Source organism: Heptranchias perlo, chromosome 7, assembly GCF_035084215.1.
Source record: "Heptranchias perlo isolate sHepPer1 chromosome 7, sHepPer1.hap1, whole genome shotgun sequence".
Lineage (NCBI taxonomy): Eukaryota > Metazoa > Chordata > Chondrichthyes > Hexanchiformes > Hexanchidae > Heptranchias > Heptranchias perlo.
Window position 1 is genome coordinate 6,168,811 of NC_090331.1, and position 14,800 is coordinate 6,183,610.

The following is a 14,800-nucleotide window of genomic DNA, read 5'->3' on the forward strand; positions in this document are numbered from 1 at the left end:
AATGATAGATAGATTGATAGATTGATCGATAGAACGATAGATAGATAGATGAATGGAGAGGCAGAGCAAGAGATAGCGACAGAGATAGAGAAAGGGAGAGAGAAAATGGAACAGAGAAAGAAAGAGAAGCAGAAAGGGAGAGAGAAAGAGAGAGAAACAGAAAGAAATTGCAAAAGGGAGAGAGAAAAAAAGGTAAAGAGGGAGGGAGCAAGTGACAGAGATAGAGAGACAGAGAGAGATAGAGATGGAGAGTTAGAGAGATAGAAAGAGAGATGGAGGAAGAGAGAAAGGGAGAGAATGAAACAGAGAAAAAGAGAGAGACAGAGAGAAATAGCAAAAGATACAGAAAGAAAGAAACAGAGAAAGATACCGAGAAATAAAGATCATATATATGTGAGAGAGTGAGAGAGAAAGTGGTGCAGAGAATGAGACAGTGAAAGAGAGAGAGAAGAGAGTTACAATTACAGGGGAGAAGATAAAGGGGGAATATAAACCAGCAGGAAATGACTGGCTTTCTCATTTTCAACACCGTTTTGCATCTGTAACAAAGTGTGACGCCTGGTGTGTGACAACTCGGCCCTGTAATTCTGCGGAGTTTCTCCCCGTCTCCTGCGGTAACTCCGAAGGAGATTGGTGGGACTCCCTCCCCTCCTCACCCCCCGCCCGAGGGAAGGGTGTAGATGGCTGAAAAAGGCCGTTTACACCGTCTCTCTGGGGGTTCCACTGGTCTACGTCCGGAGTGAATTTCAGGGTCATGGTGTCTGGTGTGTGACCTCTACAGTGTGACCTCTGCAGTGTGAGGTCAGCGACCCTGGGCAGGGGGAGGGGAAATATCAAGCTCGCGCGCGGTCTACCGCGGTACTCACCGGAGACGCTCACTTCAAACCCGGTCGAGTCGTCGACTGCGTCGCACACGTACGTCCCTCGGTCCTCCATCGTGGCCGAGCGGACGGTCAGCCTCCTTCGCTCTCCGTCCACCTCCATCGTGACCCTCTCGCTCCGCTCCACCTCCAGCCCGTCCTTGTACCATCTGACCTCCGCCTCGGGCCGGGAGAGCTCGCACAAGAGGACAACCTCGGCGCCGGTCAGGACGCTCAGCGTCGTAGGAGAAGTGTTGACGATCTTCACCGGAGGGTCTGGAACCAACACAGTGAGAGATAGAAAGAGAGAAAGAGAGAGAGAGAACGAGACAAAAAGGGAGAGGGAGAGGAAGATAGATAGATAGACAGGCAGACAATCAGATAGACAGACAAACAGACAGACAGATAGATAGATGAAAACAAGGAGGAGAAGCAGAGCAAGAGATAGTGGCAGAGAGATAGAAAGAGAGAAAGGGAAATAGAGACAGAGAGACAGAAAGAGAGAAAGAGGGGAGGAAGAGGGAGAGGGAAAGAGACAGATTGATAGACAGACAGACAAACAGACAGATAGACAGACAGTTGAAGAGAAAGAGGAGAGGCAGAGGATGAGATAGAGACAGTGAGAGATAGACAGAGAAAGGGAGAGAGAAAGTGAAACAGAGAAAGAGAGAGAGAAATTGCAAAAGATGGAGGGGAAAAGAAACAGATAGATATAAAGATGTATATGTGCGAGGTAGAGAGAGAGGAAGTGATGCAGAGAATGAGAGCGAGTGAAAGAGAGAGAGGATAGAGTCACAATTACAGGGGAGAAGATAAAGGGGAATATAATTTTGTTAGAGACACTAAAAAGAGGAAATCCTCGTGATCCACTTGCAATGTCCTTACACAGAGTGACCCGACCAATCATTGCCCATAGTGTTGTTTACAGTAATAGTGATCCTGTCTCACTGCTCGAGGTAAGTTGGTGACACGGTGTTTAGAGGGACAGGAGGGTTATAGAGTATAACGCACAATATAATTCCACGGCCCCTGCGGTCACAGGTCTAATAGCTGCAAATGCAGACATCCTGAGGCCAATTAAATACTAATTGGCTGCTCCCCCAGGTCAGAGAAACCAGCAGGAAATGACTGGCTTTTTCGTTTTCAAGACCGTTTTGCATCTGTAACAAAGTGTGACGCCTGGTGTGTGACAACAGGGCCCTGTAATTCTGCGGAGTTTCTCCTCGTCTCCTGCGGTAACTCTGAAGGAGATTGGTGGGACTCCCTCCCCTCCCCAAGGGAACGATGTAAATGGCTGTGTTCGCGCGCGGTCTACCGCGGTACTCACCGGAGACGCACACTTCAAACTCGGTCGAGTCGTCAACTGCGTCGCACACGTACGTCCCTCGGTCCTCCATCGTAGCCGAAGGGACGGTCAGCCTCCTTCGCCCTCCGTCCACCTCCATCATGACCCTCTCACTCGGCTCCACCTCCACCCCGTCCTTGTACCATCTGACCTCCGCCTCGGGCCGGGAGAGCTCGCACAAGAGGACAACCTCGGCACCGGTCAGGACGCTCAGCGTCGTAGGAGAAGTGTTGACGATCTTCACCGGAGGGACTGGAACCAACACAGTGAGAGATAGAAAGAGAGAAAGAGAGAAATACAGAGAGAGAAAGAGGGAGGGAGGGAAAAAGAGAGCGAGGGAGTGTGATAGAGAGGCAGACAGAGAATGTGAGAGAAAGGGAGAGGAAGTGAGAGATGTGGAGAGAGAGAGAGAGAGATAGAAAGGAAGAGAGATAGATAGAGAGAGGAGAGGTAGAGAGAGAGCAATACAAAGAGGAGAGGGAGAGGAAGAGAGATAGAATGAGCGAGGAGAGGAAGAGAGAGAAAATGAAACAGAAAAAGAGAGACAGAGATAGCAAAAGATAGAGAGAGAAAATAGAGACAGAAAGAATGAGAGCAGGGAGAGATAACAAAAGATATAGAGAAAAAGAAACAGACTGATAAAAAGAGATAAATATATATAAATATATAATTTTGTTAGAAATACTGAACAGAGGAAATGTTTATGACTCATTTCCAATATCCTTACACAAAGCGACCTGACCAATCCCTCCTCTCAGTATTGTCACTATGGTTTGTTCACAGTAATAGTGATCCTGTCACACTGCTCGAGGTAAGTTGGTGACACGGTATTTAGAGGGACAGGGGCGTTATAGTGTGTAACACACAATGAATTATTCCGCTGACCCCTTCCTTTAAGGTCACAGGTCTAATGGCTGCAAATACAGACTTCCTGTGGTCAATTAAAGGCTAACTTTAAGTGGCTGGTCAGCCTCCTGGGTTCTCGGTCCATCTCCATCGTGAACCTCTCGCTCTGCTCCACTTCCACCCCATCCTTATTTATTTGTCCTCAGGATGTGGGTCACCACCAGCAAAGCAGTATTTATTGACCATCCCTAGTTGTCCTGAATCAACCAGGCTGCTGTGGGACTGGAGTCACGTATAAGGCAGACCGGGTAAGGGCGGCAGGCTCCCTTCCCCTGAAGAGCATTACTGAACCAGTTGGTTTTTACAATATAGGAACAAGAGGAGGCCATTCAGCCCCTCGAGCCTGTTCCACCATTCACTTAGATCATGGTTGATCTGTATCTTAACTCCATCTACCCGCCTTGGTTCCCTAACCCTTAATCCCCTCACCCAACAAAAATCTACCAATCTAGTTTTGAAATTTTCAATTGACCCCCAGCCCCAACAGCTTTTTGGGGGAAGAGAGTTCCAGATTTCCACTCCCCTTTGTGTGAAGAAGTGCTTCCTGACATCACCCCTGAACGGCCTGGCTCTAATTTTAAGGTTCTGCCCCCTTGTTCTGGACTCCCCCCACCAGAGGAAATAGTTTCTCTCTATCTACTCTATCAAATCCTTTAATCATCTTAAACACCTCAATTAGATCACTACTTAATCTTCTATACCTGAGGGAATACAAGCCCAGTCTATGCAACCTGTCCTCGTAATTTAACCCTTTTAACTCCAGAATCAACAATCTGGCCAGCCCACAAATGACAAGATTTACTGAATTCACAGCTCACCATGGTTGGGTTTGAACTCACAACAACAACTTGCATTTATATAGCGCCTTTAATGTAGTAAAACGTCCCAAGGTGATTCACAGGCGCGATTATCAAACAAAATTTGACACCGAGCCACGTAAGCAGGTCTTAGGACAGGTGACCAAAAGCATGATCAAAGAGGTAAGTTTTAAGCAGCAATTTAATGGGGTGAGAGAGGGAGAGAGACAGAGAGGTTTAGGGAGGGAACTCCAGAGCTTAGGGCCTAGGCAGCGGAAGGCATGGCCGCCAATGGTGGGGAGAGGGAAATCGGGAATACACAAGAGGCCAGAATTGGCGGAGCACAGAGAGCTCGGATGGTTTTAGGGCTGGAGGAGCTTACAGAGATAAGGAGGGGGCGAGGCCACGGAGGGATTGGAACACAAAGGTTGCTAGTCCAGCACCGTAGCCACTCGGCTGCCGCACCTGAGACTGCACAGTAAAGGGATATGGTCGCAAACTAGTAAAGGACTCATGTCAGAGAGCACTCAGATTGATCAATGCCTGGGATGGTCTCTGGGTAGAAGAGAAGGGGCAAATGATCTTGGGATCATTCAAGAGGTGGTTTGATGCCCTGATGAGGGATATGTCCACCTGAGAGGGCAAACGGGTTTAATGTCCCATCCAGCGCTCCCTCAGTGCTGCACTGGGACTGTCTGCCTAGATTTTGCGCTCAAGTCTCTGGAGTGTGGCTTGAATCCATGACCTTCTGACTCAGAGGCGAGAGTGTTACCCACCGAGCCACCGTGTTACCCTCTTGCGCATCCCCGATTTCCTTCTCCCCACCATTAGCGGCCGTGCCTTCAGCTGCCTGGGCCCTCAGCTCTGGAATTCTCTCTGCCTCTCTACCTCTCTCGCCTCCTTTAAGTCGCCTCTTGAAACCTACCACTTTGACCAAGCTTTTGACGCCTTAAAGATGTGTGCACACCACATCATTCCCGTTGTCGGGATTTTACAGCCGTCGTTTCCTTACAACACCCACAGTCTGGTGAAGCAAAGGTTTGGGGAGTCAGAAAGATAACATTTAAATGAGAGGAGGCTCTCCCTTTGTCCAACTCGTTCATCAGAATAATAAAGGAGCTTAAAAGGTTAAATTACGAGGCCAAGTTGTGTAGACTAGGCTTGTATTCCCTCAAGTATAGCAGGTTAAGGGGTTATCTAATTGAGGTGTTTAAGATGATTAAAGGATTTGATAGGGTCGATAGAGAGAAACTATTTCCTCTGGTGGGGGGAGTCCAGAACAAGGGGGCAGAACCTTAAAATTAGAGCCAGGCCGTTCGGGGGTGATGTCAGGAAGCACTTCTTCACACAAAGGGGAGTGGAAATCTGGAACTCTCTCCAGATAGATGGTCTCTGGGTAGAGGAGAAAGGGCAAATGATCTTGGGATCTTTCAAGAGGTAGTTTGATGCCCTGATGAGGGATATGTCCACCTGAGAGGGCAAACTGGTTTAATGTCCCATCCAGCGCTCCCTCAGTGCTGCACTGGGACTGTCTGCCTAGATTTTGTGCTCAAGTCTCTGGAGTGTGGCTTGAATCCACGATTTTTGTTAGGTAAGGGTATTAAGCGTTATGGAACCAAGGCAAGTAGATGAAGTTAAGATACAGATCAGCCAAAGACCTAATTGAATGGTGGAACAGGCTTGAGGGGCTGAATGGACTCCTTCTGTTCCTAAGTGTGTAAATGACATAAGAACATAAGAAATAGGAGCAAGATTAGGCCATATGGCCCCTCAAGCCTGCTCCGCCATTCAATCAGATCATGGCTGATCTTCGACCTCAATTCCATTTTCCTGCCTGATCCCCATATCCCTTGATTCCCCCAGAGTCCAAAAATCAGTCTATCTCAGCCTACAATATATTCAATGACTCAGCATCAACAGCCGAGTCGTTGAATTCCAAAGATTCACAACCCTCTGAGTGAAGAAATTCCTCCTCATCTCAGTCTTAAATGGCCGACCCCTTATCCTGAGACTATGCCCCCTAGATCTAGACTCTCCAGCCAGGGGAAACAGCCTCTCAGCATCTACCCTGTCAAGCCCTCTCAGAATCTTATATATTTCAATGAGATCACCTCTCATTCTTCTAAACTCCAGAGACTATAGGCCCATTCTACTCAATCTCTCCTCATAGGACAACCCTCTCATCCCAGGAATCAATCTAGTGAACCTTCGTTGCACCGCCTCTAAGGCAAGTGTATCCTTCCTTAGATAAGGCGACCAAAACTGTACGCAGTACTCCAGGTGAGGTCTCACCAAAGCCCTGTACAATTGTAGTAAGACTTCCTTACTCTTGTACTCCAAACCCCTTGCAATAAAGGCCAACATGCCATTTGCTTTCCTAATTGCTCGCTGTACCTGCAGACTAACTTTATGTGTTTCTTTAACGAGGACACCCAAGTCTCTCTGAACACCAACATTTAATAGTTTCTCACCATTTAAAAAATATTCTGTTTTTCTATTCTTCCCACCAAATTGAATAACCTCACATTTCCCCACATTATACTTCATCTGCCACCATCTCGCCCTGTTTATATCCCTTTGCTGACTCTTTGTTTCCTCCTCACAGCTTACTTTCCCACCTAGCTTTGTATCGTCAGCAAACTTGGATACATTACACTCGGTCCCTTCATCTAAGTCATTAATATAGATTGTAAATAGCTGAGGCCCAAGCACTGATCCTTGCGACACCCCACTAGTTACAGCCTGCCAATCTGAAAATGACCCGTTTATCCCTACTCTCTGTTTTCTGTCCGTTAACCAATCCTCTATCCATGCTAATATGTTACCCCCAACCCCATGAGCCCTTATCTTGTGTAACAACCTTTTATGTGGCACCTTATCGAATGCCTTTTGAAAATCCAAATATACTACATCCACTGGTTCCCCTTTATCTACCCTGCTAGTCACATCCTCAAAGAACTCTAATAAATTTGTCAAACACGATTTCCCTTTCATAAAAATATGTTGACTCTGCCTAATCGTATTATGATTTTCTAAGTGCCCTGTTACCACTTCCTTAATAATGGATTCCAGCATTTTCTCGACAACTGATGTCCTAGCCTGTAGTTCCATTGTTTCTCTTTCCTTTCTTGAATAGCGGGGTTACATTTGCTACCTTCCAATCTGCTGGGACTGTTCTAGAGTCTATGGAATTCTGGAAGATTACAACCAATGCATCCACTATCTCTGCAGCCACCTCTTTTAGAACCCTCGGATATGGGCCAAGAGGTCCAGGGGATTTGTTAGTTTCTCTAATGCTTTTTCTTTACTGATAATAATTACTTTAAGTTCCTCACTCTCATTATCCCCTTGGTTCCCTAATATTTTTGGTATGCTTTTTGTGTTTTCTACTGTGAAGACAGATACAAAATATTTGTTTAACGTCTCTGCTATTTCCTGATTCCCCATTATAATTTCTTCTGTCTCAGCCTCTAAGGGACCAATGTTTACTTTTGCTACTCTCTTCCTCTTGACATACTTGTAGAAGCTCTTACAATCTTTTTATATATTTCTTGCTAGTTTACTCTCATATTCTATTTTCCCCCTTTTTATCAATTTTTTGGTCGTCCTTTGCTGGTTTCTAAAACTCTCCCAGTCCCCAGGCTTATTACTCTTTACAATAAGCCTCTTCTTTTAATCTAATACTATTCTTAACTTCTTTAGTTAGCCACGGGTGGATCACTTTTCCCATGGAAAGGTCATACCTTTTAATTTAATTTCCCAATCTACTTCAGCCAACTCGCCCCTCATACCTATGTAATTGGCTCTAGTTTCAGACTTAATTATGTCACTCTCAAACTCAATATGAAATTCTATCGTATTATGATCACTGTTCCCCAGAGGATTCTCTACGATGAGATTACTAATTAACCCTGTCTCATTACACAATGCAAGATCTAAAATGGTCTGAACCCTAGTTGGTTCCATGATGTATTGTGCTAGGAAGCTGCCTTGAATGCATTCCCCCATGAACTCGTCGTCCAGTCTACCTTTGCCAATTTGATTTGCCCAGTCTATATGAAGATTGAAGTCCCCCACGATTATTGCATTACCATTTTTACAAGCTCCTCTTATTTCTTGATTAATACTCTGTCCAATGGTATAACTACTATTAGGGGGCCTATAAACTACTCCCACCAGTATTTTCTGCCCCTTGTTATTTCTTATCTCCACCCAGACTGATTCTACTTCCTGATCCTCTGAGCCAAGATCCTTTCTCACCACTGTCCTTAACTCATCCTTTATTATCAGGGCTACACCCCCTCCTTTTCCATTCTGTCTGTCCTTCCGAAAAGTCAAGTACCCTGGAATATTTAGTTCCCAACCTTGGTCACCTTGCAACCATGTATCTGTAATGGCTATTAGGTCAAACCCATTTATCTCTATTTGTGCCATTAATTTGTCTATCTTGTTACGAATGCATTGAGATAAAGTGCCTTTAATTTTAACTTTTTACTATTTTTCCCTGCTTTGACCTTATTCACTGATGCACTATTACCGTTAAACTCTCTGAGCCTTCCTGTCACACTCTGCTTATCTTTACCCGAATCGCTCCACTGCTCTATTGCCTTGTCTTTTCTCTTTAGAATTCTAAATTCCCCCTCACCTGACCCCTCATCCCCCCTTTTTAGTTTAAAGTCCTATCTACAGCCCTTGTTATTCGATTCACCAGGACTCTGGCCCCGGCCCGGTTTAAGTGGAGCCCGGAACAGCTCCCTCTTTCCCCAGTACTGGTGCCAGTGCCCCATGAATCGAAACCCCTGTCTCCCACACCACTCTTTCAGCCACACATTTAACTCTCTGACCTGTTTGTCCCTGTGCCAATTTGTGGGTGGCTCAGGGAGTAATCCAGAGATTTTTACCTTTGAGGTTCTGCTTATTAATTGAGACCCAACACCTCAAACTCCCTCAGCAGAACCTCATTCCTGGTTCTACCTATGTCATTGGTTCCTACATGGACCACGACAACTGGATCCTCCCCCTCGTGCTCCAAGTTGTTCTCCAGCCGCGAGGAGATGTCCTTAACCCTGGCACCGGGCAGGCAACACAGTCTTCGGGACCCTTGGTCGCGGCTGCACAGAACAGTCTCTATCCCCCTTACTATACTATCCCCTACCACTACTCCCACCGCTTGAATGGCCTCCTGTACCATGGTGCCGTGTTCAGTTTGCCCATCCTCCATGCAGTCTTTGTTCCGTCCACACTGGCAGCAAGTACCTCGTACCTGTTGGACAAGGTCAAAGGTTGAGGCTCTTCCATCACTGCATCCTGGGTCCCCATACCTGCCTGACTCGCAGTCACACCCTCCTGTCCCTGACCACTGACCAAATCTAAACCACTGCCTAACCCAAGGGGTGTGACTGCCTCCTGGATCAAAGTGTCCAGGTAACTCTCCCCCTCCTTGATGCATCGCAATGTCTGCAGCTCGAACTCTAGGGACCGTCCAGTGTGGTACTGAGATACACAGACCACAAGGTCCCAAGTTTGATCAGTTGATTTAGGTGATCTCATCGAGGGTGTCGATAAGATCCCTACAGTGGCCGCGGGGCAGGTGAGGGGGAGGGGAAATATCAAGCTCGCGAGCGGTCTACCGCGGTACTCACCGGAGACGCTCACTTCAAACTCGGTCGAGTCGTCAACTGCGTCGCACACGTACGTCCCTCGGTCCTCCATCGTAGCCGAGCGGACGGTCAGCCTCCTTCGCCCTCCGTCCACCTCCATCGTGACCTTCTCGCTCCGCTCCACCTCCACCCCGTCCTTGTACCATCTGACCTCCGCCTCGGGCCGGGAGAGCTCGCACAAGAGGACAACCTCGGCGCCGGTCAGGACGCTCAGCGTCGTAGGAGAAGTGTTGACGATCTTCACCGGAGGGACTGGAACCAACACAGTGAGAGATAGAAAGAGAGAAAGAGAGAGAGAGAGAGTGGAGGAGAGAGTGACAGAGGGGAGAAGAAGAGGGAAAGAGAGAAACAGAAAGAGAGAGAGAAGAGAGGGAAATAGAGAGAAAAACAGAAAGAGACAAACAGACAGTGAGAATGGAGAGAGAGAAAGAGAAAAGGAGAGGGAGGAGAGGAAGAGAGATAGAGAAAGGGAGGAGAGTTAGAGAGAGGGAGGGAGAAAGAGAGGGAGAAAATGAAACAGAGATTAAGAGAGAGACATAGAAATGGCAAAAGATAGAGAAAAATTAAATTATACACAAAGACTGGGAGCTTTAATAACAAAAAATCAAATTCTACTGAAAATTCCCAATCTCAGTGTCCCAAACTTTAAACAATTGGCATCGTTGCTCCTCCCTGGTTGCAGTTTATTCTGGGAACAATGACATCTTTGTGCTGTCATTTCCAGAAGTCTTGTTTCATTTTTATGCCCTTGTCAAATATCACAGAGGAAAAGGATACTGTCAGGCACCCAGTTTCAGCATTAAACACTCCCAGAGCAGGTACAGCACGGGTTAGATACAGAGTAAAGCTCCCTCTACACTGTCCCATCAAACACTCCCAGAGCAGGTACAGCACGGGTTAGATACAGAGTAAAGCTCCCTCTACACTGTCCCATCAAACACTCCCGGGGCAGGTACAGCACGGGTTAGATACAGAGTAAAGCTCCCTCCACACTGTCCCATCAAACACTCCCAGGGCAGGTACAGCAAGGGTTAGATACAGAGTAAAGCTCCCTCTACACTGTCCCATCAAACACTCCCAGGGCAGGTACAGCACGGGTTAGATACAGAGTAAAGCTCCCTCTACACTGTCCCATCAAACACTCCCAGGGCAGGTACAGCACGGGTTAGATACAGAGTAAAGCTCCCTCTACACTGTCCCATCAAACACTCCCAGGGCAGGTACAGCACGGGTTAGATACCGAGTAAAGCTCCCTCTACACTGTCCCATCAAACACTCCCAATGCAGGTACAGCGCGGGTTAGATACAGAGTAAAGCTCCCTCTACACTGTCTCATCAAACACTCCCAGGGCAGGTACAGCACGGGTTAGATACAGAGTAAAGCTCCCTCTACACTGTCCCGTCAAACACTCCCAGGGCAGGTACAGCACGGGTTAGATACCGAGTAAAGCTCCCTCTACACTGCCCCAGCAAACACTCCCAGGGCAGGTACAGCACGGGTTAGATACAGAGTAAAGCTCCCTCTACACTGTCCCATCAAACACTCCCAGGGCAGGTACAGCACGGGTTAGATACAGAGTAAAGCTCCCTCCACACTGTCCCATCAAACACTCCCAGGGCAGGTACAGCACGGGTTAGATACAGAGTAAAGCTCCCTCTACACTGTCCTATCGATCACTCTGGGATATCCATCTATCTATCTTTCCTTCTTTCCTTTTCCTTCTTTTCTTTCCCAATTCTCACCCCCGCCAGTCGCGCACACTCGGAAAACTAGCACCTCAGGACGTGAGATTGGTGTGGGGCTGCCGGGCCCGGTCTCTCGACAGGCTGGACACCCTCTCCAGGCGCTCTCACCTGACACGGTGACGGTGAAGGACACGCAGTCGTCCGTCACCTCGCAGACGTACTCTCCGCTATCGGCCGTGGACCCGCTGGGGATCAGCAGCCGCCTGAGGGCTCCCTCGGCCTCCATCTTAACGTCCCGGCTCTCCTCCAGTTCCAGACCGTCCTTGTACCATTTGACCTCCGCGTCGGCTCGGGAGGCCTGGCAGCACAGCACGATTGGCTCCCGGCTCAGGTACTCAGTCCGAGGTCCGCCCTCAATGGCAGTTAGCGTCGTAGGGGGTTCTAGGAGTCAGAGGAAGAAAGAGAGGACTGAGTAACATTGGAACAGGAGGAGGCCGTTCAGCCCCTCGAGCCTGTTCAACCATTCAATTAGATCGTGGCCAATCTGTATCTTAACTCAATTTACCCACCTTGGTTCCCTAACCCTTAATACCCTTACCCAACAAAAACCTATCAATCTCAGTCTTGTATCTATACAGCCAACTCAGGACGTCCCAAAGTGCTTTACAACCAAAAAGGTATTTTGGAAGTGCAGTCACTGTTGTAATGTAGGAAACGCGGCAGCCAATTTAAGCACAGCAAGATCCCACAAACAGCAATATGATAATGACCGGATAATCTGTTTGGGAGTTAAATATTGGCCCAGGACACTCTGGAGAGCTCCACTGTTCCGTGGGATCTTTTACGTCCACCTGAGAGGGCAGACGGGGCCTTGGTTTAACGTCTCAACTGAAAAATGGCACCTCCGACAGTGCAGCACTCCCCCGGTACTGGCACTGGGAGTGTCGGCCTGGATCATGTGCTCAAATTTGTGGATTAAGACTTGAACCCATGACCTTCTGACTCAGAGGCGAGAGTGCAACCCACTGAACTACGGCTTAAATAGATTAGACCAATTGCATCTCTGCTGTGTGACTGAACCATTCCACCCTGAAAAAGGGGGGACTAATTCCATATTGACTTGAGAAAGCTCTAGAAGGAAAATAAGTTGCATTTATGCAGTGCTTTATCTCGACCTCAGGACGTCCCAAGTCCCTTCACAGCCGATGGATATTTTTTTGAGGGAGTAGTCGCCCTTGTTGGTGTTGGCCCTAACCTCTCACTGTGATATCATAAAAGATGGAGTCGTCTGCAGCATCGCAGACATATTCTCCGGAATCTTCCGTTCCGGCCGTCTCAACAACCAGCCTCCTGTGGACTCCGTCAGACACCATCTTGATGTTCTCGCTTGCTTCCACTTCCAGTCCGTTTTTGTACCATTTCACCTCGGCGTTCGGGCGAGAGAGTTCGCAGCTCAGCACGATACGCTGGGAAGTGAGATATTCGACCTCCGTGTCATCCGTGGTGTTCACTATCCGCACTGGGGACTCTGAAACGGCAGGATCGCAACGCAAACACTGTGAAATTGAGGCGTTAGCACAATATACCATTAATGCTGGCCCTCTCCCTCCCCACTCCCCCTCAGTTAATGCTGACCCTCTCCCTCCACATTCCCCCTCAGTTAATGCTGACCCTCTCCCTCCCCACTCCCCCTCAGTTAATGCTGACCCTCTCCCTCCCCACTCCCTCTCAGTTAATGCTGACCCTCTCCCTCCCCACTCCCCCTCAGTTCATGCTGACCCTCTCCCTCCCCACTCCCTCTCAGTTAATGCTGACCCTCTCCCTCCCCACTCCCTCTCAGTTAATGCTGACCCTCTCCCTCCCCACTCACTCCCCCTCAGTTCATGCTGACCCTCTCCCTCCCCACTCCCTCTCAGCTAATGCTGACCCTCTCCCTCCCCACTCCCCCTCAGTTAATGCTGACCCTCTCCCTCCCCACTGCCCTCTCAGTTAATGCTGACCCTCTCCCTCCACACTCCCCCTCAGTTAATGCTGGCCCTCTCCCTCCACACTCCCCCTCAGTTAATGCTGGCCCTCTCCCTCCCCACTCCCCCTCAGTTAATGCTGACCCTCTCCCTCCCCACTGCCCTCTCAGTTAATGCTGGCCCTCTCCCTCCCCACACCCCCTCAGTTAATGCTAAAACCCTCTCCCTCCCCACTCCGTCAGTTAATGCTGACCCTCCCCCTCCCCACTCCCCCTCAGTTAATGCTGACCCTCTCCCTCCCCACTCCCCCTCAGTTAATGCTGACCCTCTCCCTCCCCACTGCCCTCTCAGTTAATGCTGGCCCTCTCCCTCCCCACTCCCCCTCAGTTAATGCTGACCCTCTCCCTCCCCACTCCCCCTCAGTTAATGCTGACCCTCTCCCTCCCCACTCCCCCTCAGTTAATGCTGACCCTCTCCCTCCACACTCCCCCTCAGTTAATGCTGGCCCTCTCCCTCCACACTCCCCCTCAGTTAATGCTGATCCTCTCCCTCTCCACTCCCCCTCAGTTAATACTGGCCCTCTCCCTCCCCACTCCCCCTCAGTTAATGCTGACCCTCTCCCTCCCCACTCCCCCTCAGTTAATGCTGACCCTCTCCCTCCCCACTCCCCCTCAGTTAATGCTGACCCTCTCCTTCCCCACTCCCCCTCAGTTAATGCTGGCCCTCTCCCTCCCCACTCCCCCTCAGTTAATGCTGACCCTCTCCCTCCACACTCCCCCTCAGTTAATGCTGACCCTCTCCCTCCCCACTCCCCCTCAGTTAATGCTGACCCTCTCCCTCCCCACTCCGTCAGTTAATGCTGACCCTCTCCCTCCCCACTCCCCCTCAGTTAATGCTGACCCTCTCCCTCCCCACTCCCCCTCAGTTAATGCTGACCCTCTCCCTCCCCACTGCCCTCTCAGTTAATGCTGGCCCTCTCCCTCCCCACTCCCCCTCAGTTAATGCTGACCCTCTCCCTCCCCACTCCCTCTCAGTTAATGCTGACCCTCTCCCTCCCCACTCCCCCTCAGTTAATGCTGGCCCTCTCCCTCCCCACTCCCCCTCAGTTAAAGCTGACCCTCTCCCTCCCCACTCCCCCTCAGTTAATGCTGACCCTCTCCCTCCCCACTTCCCCTCAGTTAATGCTGACCCTCTCCCTCCCCACTCCCCCTCAGTTAATGCTGACCCTCTCCCTCCCCACTCCCCCTCAGTTAATGCTGGCCCTCTCCCTCCCCACTCCCCCTCAGTTAATGCTGACCCTCTCCCTCCCCACTCCGTCAGTTAATGCTGACCCTCTCCCTCCCCACTCCCCCTCAGTTAATGCTGACCCTCTCCCTCCCCACTGCCCTCTCAGTTAATGCTGGCCCTCTCCCTCCCCACTCCCCCTCAGTTAATGCTGACCCTCTCCCTCCCCACTCCCCCTCAGTTAATGCTGACCCTCTCCCTCCCCACTCCCCCTCAGTTAATGCTGGCCCTCTCCCACCCCACTCCCCCTCAGTTAATGCTGACCCTCTCCCTCCCCACTCCCTCTCAGTTAATGCTG

The 14,800-nt window shown here is 49.4% G+C and overlaps 1 protein-coding gene across 5 annotated transcripts in view; it reads right to left on the reverse strand.

Moving 5' to 3' along the window:
* LOC137323481 (obscurin-like protein 1) overlaps nucleotides 1–14,800 on the reverse strand; it is a 270,089-nt gene that overhangs the window by 73,567 nt on the left and 181,722 nt on the right. For 3 of the 5 annotated variants that reach the window (XM_067986987.1, XM_067986988.1, XM_067986985.1), the window contains exons 8-12: nucleotides 12,510–12,782; nucleotides 11,423–11,695; nucleotides 9,551–9,820; nucleotides 2,188–2,457; nucleotides 867–1,136 (exon numbers count right to left, since the gene is read on the reverse strand). In XM_067986987.1, the coding sequence (XP_067843088.1) occupies nucleotides 867–1,136; nucleotides 2,188–2,457; nucleotides 9,551–9,820; nucleotides 11,423–11,695; nucleotides 12,510–12,782 (1,356 nt within the window). The remainder of the gene's footprint in view (nucleotides 1–866; nucleotides 1,137–2,187; nucleotides 2,458–9,550; nucleotides 9,821–11,422; nucleotides 11,696–12,509; nucleotides 12,783–14,800) is intronic. The other 2 variants (XM_067986986.1, XM_067986989.1) reach the window with 2 other exon arrangements.